The 12,258-nt window shown below is 44.6% G+C and overlaps 2 protein-coding genes across 7 annotated transcripts in view; one reads left to right on the forward strand and one right to left on the reverse strand.

Moving 5' to 3' along the window:
• Window positions 1-8,927, reverse strand: part of PIGN (phosphatidylinositol glycan anchor biosynthesis class N) — a 97,909-nt gene extending 88,982 nt beyond the window's left edge. Inside the window, exon 1 of one of the 2 annotated variants that reach the window (XM_068197701.1) lies at window positions 8,870-8,927. The gene's annotated coding sequence lies outside the window, so the exon portion shown is untranslated. Of the gene's footprint in view, window positions 1-8,535; window positions 8,623-8,869 lie in introns of those variants that run through there. The other variant, XM_068197707.1, reaches the window with a different exon arrangement.
• Window positions 8,928-9,239: 312 nt separating this feature from the next.
• RELCH (RAB11 binding and LisH domain, coiled-coil and HEAT repeat containing) overlaps window positions 9,240-12,258 on the forward strand; it is a 77,051-nt gene continuing 74,032 nt past the window's right edge. For 2 of the 5 annotated variants that reach the window (XM_068197739.1, XM_068197750.1), the window contains exon 1: window positions 9,249-9,870. In XM_068197739.1, coding sequence (XP_068053840.1) covers window positions 9,390-9,870 — 481 coding nt within the window. In that variant the 5' untranslated portion in view covers window positions 9,249-9,389. Of the gene's footprint in view, window positions 9,871-12,258 lie in introns of all 5 variants that reach the window. The other 3 variants (XM_068197761.1, XR_011001435.1, XM_068197745.1) reach the window with 3 other exon arrangements.

The raw sequence follows: 12,258 nt of genomic DNA on the forward strand, positions 1-12,258 counted from the left end.
CCCAGATTGTGATGGTGGCAGGGGAGCAAGACAGTTGCAATGAGCCACCCCAGCCCAACCCTTCTTCACGTGAGCTTTTCCCTCTTTTTAGTTCATCTGTAATTTGTTGACAAGACTGTTTTTTTTCCAAACCTTCTTTTTGATGCCACAGAAACTACATCCACAGCACCAGGCTAGATCAGGTACCTCAACAATTAACAGGAAGGCTGACATAATTAAATGCAGCACTCATTTTCCCCAAGTAATCTACATCTAAATTGCATTGCCTCTGAAGTTATAATCTCACAGCATTATTTATAAAGCAAAGAAAACCATACTTGTACTGCAACACAAGATAGTTCTTCATACTAAATGTAACATTTCCCTTTTATATTTTTCTTTCTCTGAATGTGCAATAAAACATACACAAAATACTGCATGGAATATGCCCCATTGGCAAGAATATTTTCTTAAGGACAATGAAGTGTCAAAACAAGGAGCTCAAGGTACATTAGTAACTTATTTTAGAGGGACCATGCTTCACTAATACCATTTGTTGATTAAAATGAAGAAAGTCCATTGGAAATGCATTTTCAATAAGCATCAATGGCCTTATCTTCATAGAAAAAAACAGACAATAACGTCTGCTGTCCTTCTGGCTAATATTTTTAACTGTAACAGTGTTGTGTATTTTGTAATTTAACTGTCAAAGTTGTGACTGTACAATTTGTTTACACATTTAAAAAAGTGATCCTTTTCTTAGGGCAGAAGAGCAAATGGAAGTGGGGAGGTCTGACAGTACTTTTCATGATATGGCAGCTCTACAACCTCTAAGGTGGTGTTAGCAGTCCCTACCCTATTCTTTTACTAATTTAGATTTTTGAAGAGCTACACTAGTCAGGAAATGCACTCAAGTCATTCCTGCTGTCACAGCCCACACCTATTGATGACACAAGGCTGTAGTTTATACAAGAGATGTACCAGCCAATTCTGAGTAACTCTCATATCTTCACCCACTACTTAAACATAGGAGACCCCAAGTCCTCCCCTTGACTTCATCATGTATGAAGGGCGAAAATGATAAATTTTCATTTTCTTTCTCTATTGAAGTATAGCATACTCTGCCAGACAATAAAACTGCAACTACAGTATTTCCACTTGCTCTGGCACTGAAGTGGCTTTTGTAATTCAAACCATCTGTTTAATATTATTTTATGTTCAACATCTTCATTGAGCATTTTAAGGATTATAATAACAAATGACAACTGTTTTAAATTTTAAATGTGGTTCAGTAAAGCACATCCAAACCTGAGGCAAAGAGCTAAAAGAATACTTAATTTTCTTTTTAAGATCACTTGACAATCAAAAGTACTCTGCCTGCCTAGAAAAGTCTCTTTTGCCAGAATTTTTCAGAGAGAAATTTCACTATGGCCTGCAAAGCATCAATGAAACATCAAGTGTTCCAATACTTGAAAACACTGCAAATTAGTCACCCAGTGTCAGCCTATGCAATTTTCTCTCAATTATCCTTAAACACGGGAAACTGTATCCACAAGTTTCCCAGGGGAAAAAACCCTACCTGAGAACAACACTGACAATGGGATAGCAGTGATAAAGAGAACAAGAGCACTTCATTAAGAAACAATTACTGTTTTGAAGCATGAAAGAGAAAACAAGACCACTACCCTTTGGTACTACTTGTTAGCCAAGCGGAAGCAAAATATGGAGTAGAAATTTAGCATTACATTCACTCAGGATGCATGCAGCTAAAAATTCAGAACTCACAAAAAACAAAACCCAACAACAAGAAACCCTGAGTGATCTTGCTGTGGATTATTTCACTGGGTAACAGCATTTGGAGGACCTATGCCTGGTCTCAGGAGGTATCTGCAAATCCTCTTGCATGTTTCTTGATTTCTAAGACATTCAGCAATACTCTACCAGAAAGTCTTCTTCAAACATCACTGTGATACTGTATATTTTTTTTCATCTCAATATGGACTGTTTAATTCTTTTTTGTACCACCAAAAGTAGCAGATTCCCTCAGATTTCTGCATTCTTGAATAAAACAAGAATGTTTTCCTGTCACTGTTTTTTTCTTAACCTGCCTGGAGATTTTGTAGACAAATTCTTCATATTAAAAGCTTTATGGGATACTTCTGGGGAAAGAACATCAGCCCGATAGTGTCTAATAAAACACATCCTACTGGTTTTCACAAGTCAGGGTCAAGGGACAAGTGGCACTTAAAAGAAGACAAGCACATGGAAGGCAGCTTGCCACAGCAGTCTTCTGTCCATCGGGAGCCCTCCCTCACAAACCAAGGCTGAAGGCCCCCTGGGGTATTTTTAAAGCCATTTGCAATAAAACTACATAATAAAGCAGAAGTACCAATACAAGCATGACAGTTCTGCCCTTTAACAACAGAAGGGGCAAGGATCATACTTTCAAGTCATACAACAAATATTAATGTAGAACACACAGGGATGAGGATGAAAAAAAACAACTTTCAGCTGCACTCTTGCAAAACAAGTCTGCAAGTATTTTTTTTATATATATATATATATATATATATATATACACACAGAGGAAAAAATACCCTTTAACAAAAAACCCCACAAAACAAACAGTGCTTGACATATGTTCTACAGAAGCTAGTATGAATAAGGAAGGTTTAAAAAAGTTGGCAGAGGTTGTTTTGCTTTTATTGAGTCGCATTTGCTTATTGAGAGCAACCGTTACAAAGAAACAAGAATTATGTCATATAGCAACAAGCACATCTGTTGGATCTTATACATAAGCCTCTGAATGCAAATTTATCAAAAGCTTCAGTTTGAAGGAAAAAAAAAAAAACAAAACCCACAACCTTCCAAGCACAGAGTAATACTTTAATAAAAGGCAGTCAATCAATTTGTAGTTTCCCACCTTTTCAAAACTTGGGGTTTTTTTTTTCTTTTCTTTTTTTTTTTAGAAAAAGACTTCAGAACTTTTTGGGTTCAAAAGTACTACTTAGTTTTGCTACCAAGTTGACTAGAATGTGTAGCTGAATACTATTCAACCGGCTAGCATAATCTACATTTTGTACACCTTTACCTGCCAAGCTTCCATTCCAAACAAGGCTGACACAGGCAGAGGCAAGTTAAGCTCCCCACTGGGAACAAAAGCTCGTGTAAGGCCTGATGGGGGCAGGGAGCAGGCGAGCAAAGCCCAGCGCGGAGCTGCGGAAGGGGCCGGGGCCGGGGCCGGTGCCCTCCCACCGCCGGGCGCTCTCCAGGGTCCTGCACCGCACCGCACCCAGAAACCCGGCAAATCACACCCCTGCTATTGCAGAAGAATTGCAATAGTCACGTTGTAAAGTGTAAAAAATGATTAAAAGGATGGATTATGCCTCCTTTAAAAGAGCATCAAGTCACAGTATAAGCATGCACAGTATTTGTGCAAGGACACTTTGAGGTCCAGTCAGAAATCCCTGTGCACAGGAATCAAATTCTCTTGAACTCCTCCAGTAGCAGCCATACTTGCAAGCTGTTCACAAAGGAAGCATTTCCCTAAGCTCCCATAGGACTCAAAAAGTCACTGAACTTATCAATTGCTGCAGCCTGAAATATTTGCCTTCACTTTAGAACAAAGTTCTCTGTGCTCCTACATTGGCCTCAACTAACCAAGTAGTTAACATTCATTAGCATTTATGATATATCAACTTGAAAACAACCCTCTGCTGAAGCCCTGTGAGCTTATATTTGTTTTCATTACAAAGCCAAGCCACTTTTCATTTATATAAGACACCTCTATTTTTCAGCTGCTGACTCAGTCTAATAATTAATGGAGACAGAAAATTATTCCTGAAAACAATCAGCGTTCTGCTTCTTTGCAATATGAGGAACTGCTCATTTAAAATGAAAACCCCCCCAGCACTCAAACCCTTTTGGCAAATGAACAGCAATAGAGTCACTGTAGAGAAAAAAGGAGCTCAGAAGACAAACCAAAAACTGCTAGGGAGAAACTCACAAACCTGGAGAATACAGATGGGCAACAACTCCCCAGTTCTCATATTTGAGGTGATCTGGGTATCAGTTATTCACTTGCACCCTGGCACCTTAGAAACTTGCTTGTAACTAAAAGCATATTTTCCAAAACACTTGGGACCAGTAAGGCAAATAAATTTTATCAACTTTTATACAAAATCAGCTGTCATGGGGGTAGCAGTTAGCAGAACAAGAGGCTTTCACAGTTAACAAATACTCCAAGAAAAACCAAGCCAGCGCAGCTGCAGAGAGCTGTCCTGTCCTCCTCTGCTCCTGCCCACTTATTCACTTATTCCCAAGCCAAATCTCATACACCTGGCTGTGCCAGCCCAAGGAAAACTGGATAGTTAAGCATTCTAGAGAATGAATTCAATTGAAAATAACCTCAAGGGGGAAAAAAAATAAACAAAACACCACAAACCAAGCAGCAGGGAGAATAAAGATGATTTTGCTGTAGTTTAGTTCCCTGAATTCCCAACACAAATCCCTATGTCGGCAGCAAGACAGGATGCCATCTCCTCCTAACAAAAGATCTAACTCAGCATGTTCAAAGCATGTCCTCAAACTCCTTCGTTCTCTGAAGCCTGCATCCCACATTAGTCATAATCAGCAGGCCATATAAGGAAAAAATGCTGATTTTTTTTCTTCAAAACTGTGCAAATACTAAACTGAAGAGGAATAATGCAAAGCAGACAGCAAAAGCACAGAGCATCTTCCCTTCCCTACTCCACTGTGCCTCACCATGGGGAGGCAGGGTAAGGCACCCATCTCAGAGCCTCTGCAATGCCTTTCTGGCAGCCTACAGGCCAGGCAATGTGCTCCATCTTCCAGGCTGTGGTGAACAAGGCACAAGTAATTCAGTACTCTAGTGCTTGCACTGTTAACAAAGGTCATGTCTTTGATGCACAGTTTATATTTCCTCACTCAACTGTAACAGCAATTTTTCCTTACATATTCATTTTCACCATAAGCCATAAATATACATATAATAAAGCCTGAACAAGTTTTCTAAAATACTCCTTAGGCTCTTAATGTGTTTGATGTCTTTTTTTTTTTTTTTTGATGGTAGGCTTCCAAATACCCACTGTTTACAGTAAGGTAGAAAAATACAGCCAAACTTGAATTCAAAAGGATTTTGGGGGGTTGTTTTACTTAATTCATGTCTTGACCTGATTTCATGGGTCATTATCACATTTTTGGTGACAAAATATTTCAGTTCACACTGCAATATTTCACACTGCTGTACTACCTTTATTTAAAATCCCAATTTAACAAACCCTTATAAAGGTGGATTCTCTGGGTAAAGCTACATCTGAATATAACATGCAAATAACCATTAACTACTGATAGTTACAGGCTGTTCTCATTAAACAACATTCCCTTGAAACTGGAATAGACAGATAAAATTTCAGAGACATGGCAGAGGTCTTTAAGCACAAGCTATCAACACTATGCATCTCAATATTTGCATTATTTGGCTCCCACAAAATATAAAAATATTTTAGAGGTTAGAGTTAACAAAGCAATAGAATTCATTTTTAAGGTCTAAAGGCAAATAAAAAAAAATCATAATTGCCTTCAAGTTACTTTTGAAAGGAGGTAAAAGTCAGCCTTCAACAAACATATATAGACAAAGATTCTTTCAGGCAGCTCCATTTTAGAAGAAAACTTAAGCAAGAGTTGGTAGAACTCCCAGATCAGCATTATTTTAAAGCAGAAATCAGATTTGCTTCAGATAGTTCTCCATTATTTTGTTCCCTGTGCCCTGAGATCCCAATCAGATTAAAAAAAGCTACCCTATTTCCTTATAGGACCCACTAGAACACATTAAGCCATGTACTTCAAGTATTCAGCACAGAAAAAAGCCCCAGTATGTACCTAATAGAATTAGCTTCTTTGAATGAAATTAACCTTGTCTGTGGGAGCTGAAACAGAAACCCCCTTAAAGCTTGACTTAAACTGTGTTCAGTGGCTGTGAGGATGGCTGAGGCTGCACCTGAGCAGTGCAAAAAGAAAGAACACTTTACACACCCATGACCCCACCAAACAACAGAGGGACCCTGAAACTGGTCATATGTTTCAGTTCATTAAACTTTCAGGCATTAGCTCAAGATTTAACACTCCTACCAAAATCAACACAGTAAAAGCAAACCTTTTTCTACTCATTTTTCATCTCAAGGACTAGAAATTTAAAAGTTCATGAAACAAAACATGCATAGTCTGAAAAAAATTGTTTACACCACCTCCTCCAAAGAAAACCCCTTCGGATTTTTTTTTTTTTACAAGCCCATGTATTTTGGACTCGCAGCTTTCCGAGATGTATTTAGATACGTTGCTCTTCAGACATAGAACTCATATTCTTTAAAAGTTAGAAGGAGACAGCAACTCCAGTAAGAGACAAAGTATCTTGATGAACAATCTGCCTCTCTCAGAATGACTACTGAATAATTAACTTGCAGCTGTCTGCCTCAAGAAGACCTATATAATGCTCCATTTCCAGAACTCATGCAGCTTTTTCTGCAACATATCACACATCCTCTGAGGCACTATTAGGTTTTTTTCTCTGGTTTCTCAGAACAATACCCCTTTGGCACATACGAAACTCTTTTAAGCTTATTGCTACAAGCACATTTTTCTATCTACACTCTTCAGTCCTGGAATACACAATTTAGTGAAGATAGCTTCTTCCCAGCCATCCATAAATTATTTTGGAGCAACTGAGTGACATCTGTAAATATTTAATTTAGTTTCACAAACCCGAACAAACCTCTTCCAAAGCACTGAAACAGTGGAATGCTTTTACACTGATTTTCGGCGTGGAAGAGTGGAAAAAGTGAGTCCTTACTGGAGAAGTGGGCAGAAATGAGTTTCTGAAGAGAAAGGCAGATGCGAGCGCTGCAAGCCCCGCGCATCGCCACCAGAGGCCGCTGCAGGACCCCGGCAGGGCTCGCCCTCCTTCCCCAAAGGCGGCAAGGCACCAGAGCCAGCTCACAACAAACTCACCCTGAACACACTCCAGCTCTCCAGAAAGGAAAGAGGAAAGGAACAAGCAGAAGGTTTCTTTAAAGGTTCTCAATTCCACCGGAGCAGCAACACTAAAATATTTTTGTCCCTATTTTTATTGTGAACCCACTAGAACTTTTAAGCATTTTCAACACACCGTTATTTTACTTTATGCTACAACCAGTTCATGCTCTGCCACTTAGGCTCTTTTTAGTGTATCAACAACATAAAACAATACAGCAGTAATAAAATCCAAAGTTTGTTATAGGACAGAAAGCTGAAATGAGTATAAAATTTACAGAAAAGTTATGCAAATCCAAATCTGGAAAGCACAGTCTTTTACAGGACACCACCTTGTGAATGGAAGAGTTTGGAGTGAGTACTCCAGAGTGCTTTTAGATCTCCATGCCAAACATTCACATTATTTCATGCATATTAGGAAAAAATTCAACGGCATAACTTGAAGTAATTTCTTTTCTTTCTCTCACTTGTTAGCTGGGAGAGGAGATCAACCTCCGCCTTGCTACAGCCTTCTTTCAGGTCGTTGTAGAGAACAGGAAGGTGCCCCCTAAACTTCCTTTTCTCCAGGCTAAATGACCCAGCTCCTGAAGTCATTCCTCATAATACTTGTGCTCCAGACCCTTCACCAGCTCCACTGCTCTTTTCTGGACACACTCCAGCACCTCAATGTCCTTCTTATAGTGAGGAGCTCAAAACTGGACACAGGATTTAAGGTCCAGCCTCACCAGTGCTGGGTACAGGGGGATGATCACTGTCCTGGTCCTGCTGGCCACACTAGTGGCCAGGATGGCGACAGATGGCCAGATACAGGCCAGGGTGTCATTGGCCTTCTTGCACACTGCTGGCTCATCTTCAGGCAACCGTCAATCAGCACACCCAGGTCCTTTCCTGGTGGGCCACCTTCCAGACACTTTTCCCGCAACCTGTAGCACTGCCTGATGCAACTTGTCCAGACCCCTTGGCAAAGCCTTTTCACCCCCTGACCCAACGGGAGTACCATTCTACTCCCCGTTCCCTCTATCTGGCTCAGGGGTGTACATCACGAGCATAAACTAGCTTTGTCATTAAAGAGTGAGAAAAAGAAGACATTTTGTACCACAGCCTTTTCCTCATCCTTTACCGTTTCCTCTTGCACTCCACAAAAGGATAAACACTCTCCTTAGCTCTCCTGTTGTCTTTTGCAGCAGTAGTCAGATTAAGTACTAGATGTGTTTCAGCCCTTCTAATTTTCTCTCAGCATAACCTTACAACAGCCCTGTAGTCCCCCTGAGCTGCCTGACCCCTCTTCCCGAGGCCCTCAACTAACTATCCACCTGTGCTTGCACCCTCCCTAATTGCAGAAACACCCGATGCTTGACCCGGCTCACACGCCCACTGGGAACGCAGAGTTACAGAACCACCTTGGTTGGAAAAGGCCTCTGAGAAGATGACATCGAGTCCAGCCCACGACCAAAGCCATGGCACCTAGACCATGGCACCGAGTGCTGTGTCCAGTCTTTCCTCAAACACCTCCGGGGACAGTGACTCCACCAGCTCCTTTGGCAGCCCAATGTCCATCTGCCCTGGGGCCCTCGCAGGGCGCTGCTTTCCCCGGGAAGCCCTACCCTGGCCCGGCCAACGCAACCCGGCGAGGGTCCGAGCCTCCAGCCGGGCTCGGAGGCCAGGCCGAGTCCCGTACCCCTCCCGTCCCAGCAGCGCCGGGAGGCTATACGGGCTGGGCGCCCGCCATGGAGGCTGCGGAGCGAACCAAGCTTTGCGGAAGCGGGAAGGCGCAGCCCCTGCCCACGCCCTTCCCGGTGCCGCGGCCCCAGGACCGGCCGCCCCCAGTCCCACCGGGACTCACTCCTCTTCCCCGCCGCGATCCACGGCCGCTTCCGCCCACCGCCGCTCCCGGCCTCGCCCCGCCCCGTCCCGACGAGTGTGCGTCACGAAGCCCCGCCCTTTAACGCGACCGCGCCCAAAAGCCACGCCCCCCGCTTGTGGCCACGCCCCCAGCGTCTCTCCCTCCCCTTGGGCCCCGCCCAGCGCGGAGGGGGCGGGAGCGAGGCCCGGAGGGGGCGGGGCCGCGTGCCGGGGCGCCGCTCGCTATTGGCCGCGGGAAGTCTCGCGCGAGCGCGGATCCGGAAGCGGCAGCAGGGCGGGTGGGAGGCCGCCGAGGAGGCGGCGGCGGGGAGTCGCTGTGGCCGCAGGTGGCGGCAGCGCCCGCGGCAACAGCAGCATCGTCAACATCATCTGCACTATCGCAGGGGACTGGCAGCGGCTCGGGCCCCGGCCCCGCCGGGAGGGGTGTCTGCGGCGGCGTCTCCGCGCGGGCTTTGCCGCGGTAGCGCCCGGGCAGCGGTCGCGCCGCGCCGGGCTGTAAGATGGCGGCGGCGGCGGCCGGCGGGGGCGGCAGTGTGAACCCCTTCCTCAGCGACTCGGAGGAGGACGAGCCCGAGGAGCCCCGGCCCGGCGGCGGCAGCAGCAGCAGCACCGAGCCGGGCGGGTCGGCGTACCCGCAGCAGCAGCCGGAGCAGGCGGCGGGCAGCCCCGAGGAGCTGCCGGGTTTGCGAGCGGCGGCGCCGGGCGATGCTGCCGCGGGGGCAGGGGAGCTGCCGCGGGTGCCGATGGACGCGATAGCGGCGCAGCTGCTGCGGGACCAGTTCCTGCTGACGGCGCTGGAGCTGCACACGGAGCTGCTGGAGAGCGGCCGGGAGCTGCCCCGGCTCCGCGATTTCTTCTCCAACCCGGGCAACTTCGAGCGGCAGAGCGGCACGCCGCCCGCCGGCGGGGCCCTGGGCAGTCTGGGCGGCAGCAGCGGGCTCGGGGGAGCCGGCGGCAGGGAGCCCGGGGCCGGGCAGCTCAGTAAGTGACCCTGGCGCGGGGCCGGGGGGCTCCGGGAGGCGGGGACAGCCGCCGGTGGGAGCACGGGGATGGGCGGGGATGGCTCTCGGTGTCGCTGGGCGGCCGGGAAAGGCGTTTGGCGTCGCTCCTTGTTCCAGATATTGCTTGCTCTCTCTAACCTGCGCGGGACTGGCCGAGGCTGTAGGAGCGGGGCAGAGGGGGCTGATACGCCAGATCCGGCGTTACCCTGGTCCTGGCGTAGTTTCATCGAGCTTCGGTATCCCTGTGAACGACACGGGTATTTGCAAATGTGGAGAAAATTATTTCCAGCAGCGTCTTCAGTGCTCACTGCCAAGATATAAGTCGTACGGTGCTAGGAGAAAGAACGGGGAATAAGGAAATGGGGTGTAAGGAGCCAGGGTGATATTTCTGCTGGTGCACCTAAAGATAGGTCTGAGTCTGAGTTTCACAGCTCTTGCACAACTAATACAATGCTTCCTATAATTAACGCTACCATGTTTACCAAGTGTCTGTAGTCTTTGGCTAGCCAAAGAGATGGGGAACAGTTAATGTACTGAGTTGGTAAAAGTTTAGGGAGCAAAAGGAGTGCAGATATTCGGACAGTTGTCACACAGCTGGCCGTAACAGCTTTTGAGTTTTAAAAGTAGCGCACATTTCTTAGAATAAAATCACTTCGGTGTCTCGTCAGTGTTGCTGTCAAAACACATTGGGTTCTACAAAGGAGGTAGCCTGTGCAAGTGGCTTTGGGAAAGAGAAGCGACCAGCCACCTGACTTTAGAGGACTGAATGAACTGGTGGGAAGGCATTGGAAGGAATTGTGGGTAGCAGACAGGTGAAAGACATAATTATGTGTTTACCAGGATACCTAAAGGCATTTTATGAATAGTTCTGTATTGAGTTTCTGATGTTGCAGAGACACAAAGTTACACTTTAAATTTGGAAATATCTAGTAGCATCTGGATGGCTGGGATAATAGAGACATCTAAACTTCAACTTGTTAGTGCATTTCAAGATCTTTTAAAAAATGTTTGGCTTCTTTTAAAATTCCTGCTGTGTTGTTTATGTTCTGGTTGTCTTGTTTGTGAATAATTAGAATTTCATACTTCTCTTTGTCCAACTGAGAGCTTCTTCAGTTTGATGTTCTTCATGATATGATTAGTGAATGCTGGAAAAACTTGTGCTTCAGGGCTTTGAAGTGATAAAAATTTCTGTTTCATCCCCAAGCTGCTTCCTTGAGGATTCCAGTCAATTAATCTGATTAAATATTCTCTTCTCTTTGTTAACATAGTACGTTGTTTCCAGTTATTGATACTGCACACACTCCAGAACTAGAAAAACAGCAGCCTGTGTAGCTGAGTGGCGATGCATGGGAAAAAGAAAGATCTCTTGCAGTCTTAGAGCAATGTGCACTTATGTAAGAGCATCTTAATTATTATTTTGCTGACTTGCTAATTGATAGATACCTGTGGGATGTCTCTATTAAAAAAAGGAGGGAGGAGGCTGCAGCAGTGAGGAGAGAGAGAAGGAGGGACTAACACTTAGTTTGGACAAGTTTAATAATACTGAAGTGCTGAAATTAAATATCATGCTAGACCTTATGCTAAAACTGTGTCTTGAAATCTGATATCTACAATAGGTTAGAGAGTGCATTTCAAAGGATTTTTTTTTTTTGTCTCAACAGTGATTCAAAAAGCACTTCACATTAAGTGACATTGAAAGGTGACAGATGCAGAACAATGAAAAAATATTTTTATATAGCTCAAGTAGCTTTTTTAACTTAGTGCCATCAGACTTTCTTGCAGTCTGGAGTCTAGCATTGAGCTTGCAATTGTGACAATGCTGTTCAGACTGATTCTGATTGAATAAGAGCTGATAGTCTCATGCCTCTGTAGTTATGTCATTTTTCCAAATACTAAAATGTAGATTGCAGAAGACTCTGATGGGGTGAAAATCGTGGTCTTTGGAAGAGTTCCCTCACTTTTTTCTCAAGTATCTGGTATTACTTCGTTTAGGTAGGTGACTGAGCTATAGTTCAGATCCAAGAATAAGTCTGAACAGTTTCCTAAGTTAGTCAAAATGTCCAGTTTTGTTGAGAGATCCAGTCTGTTGTACCTGCCTTTATAAGAGAGTTGTGCATGTACCTTCTCTTGCATTAACATGCCCAAAGGTATTTGAGAATGAACTACTAGTATTCTTAATATAAACTATTGATGTAGAAAGTAGTGCAGGTTGGCATGATTGCCATTTCAAGGTCATGTGAATTTTACGCTTCAGTGAAAAAAAATCATACCATCATTAAAAATTATTTCTGTTGATTTCTGAAGTCAGAATTTATTCTCAGTGCTTTGTACCTGCTGCTCCCAGCCCCCAAAGTGGATTAATTTCTCT

Source organism: Anomalospiza imberbis, chromosome 1 (genome assembly GCF_031753505.1).
Source record: "Anomalospiza imberbis isolate Cuckoo-Finch-1a 21T00152 chromosome 1, ASM3175350v1, whole genome shotgun sequence".
Taxonomy (NCBI): domain Eukaryota; kingdom Metazoa; phylum Chordata; class Aves; order Passeriformes; family Viduidae; genus Anomalospiza; species Anomalospiza imberbis.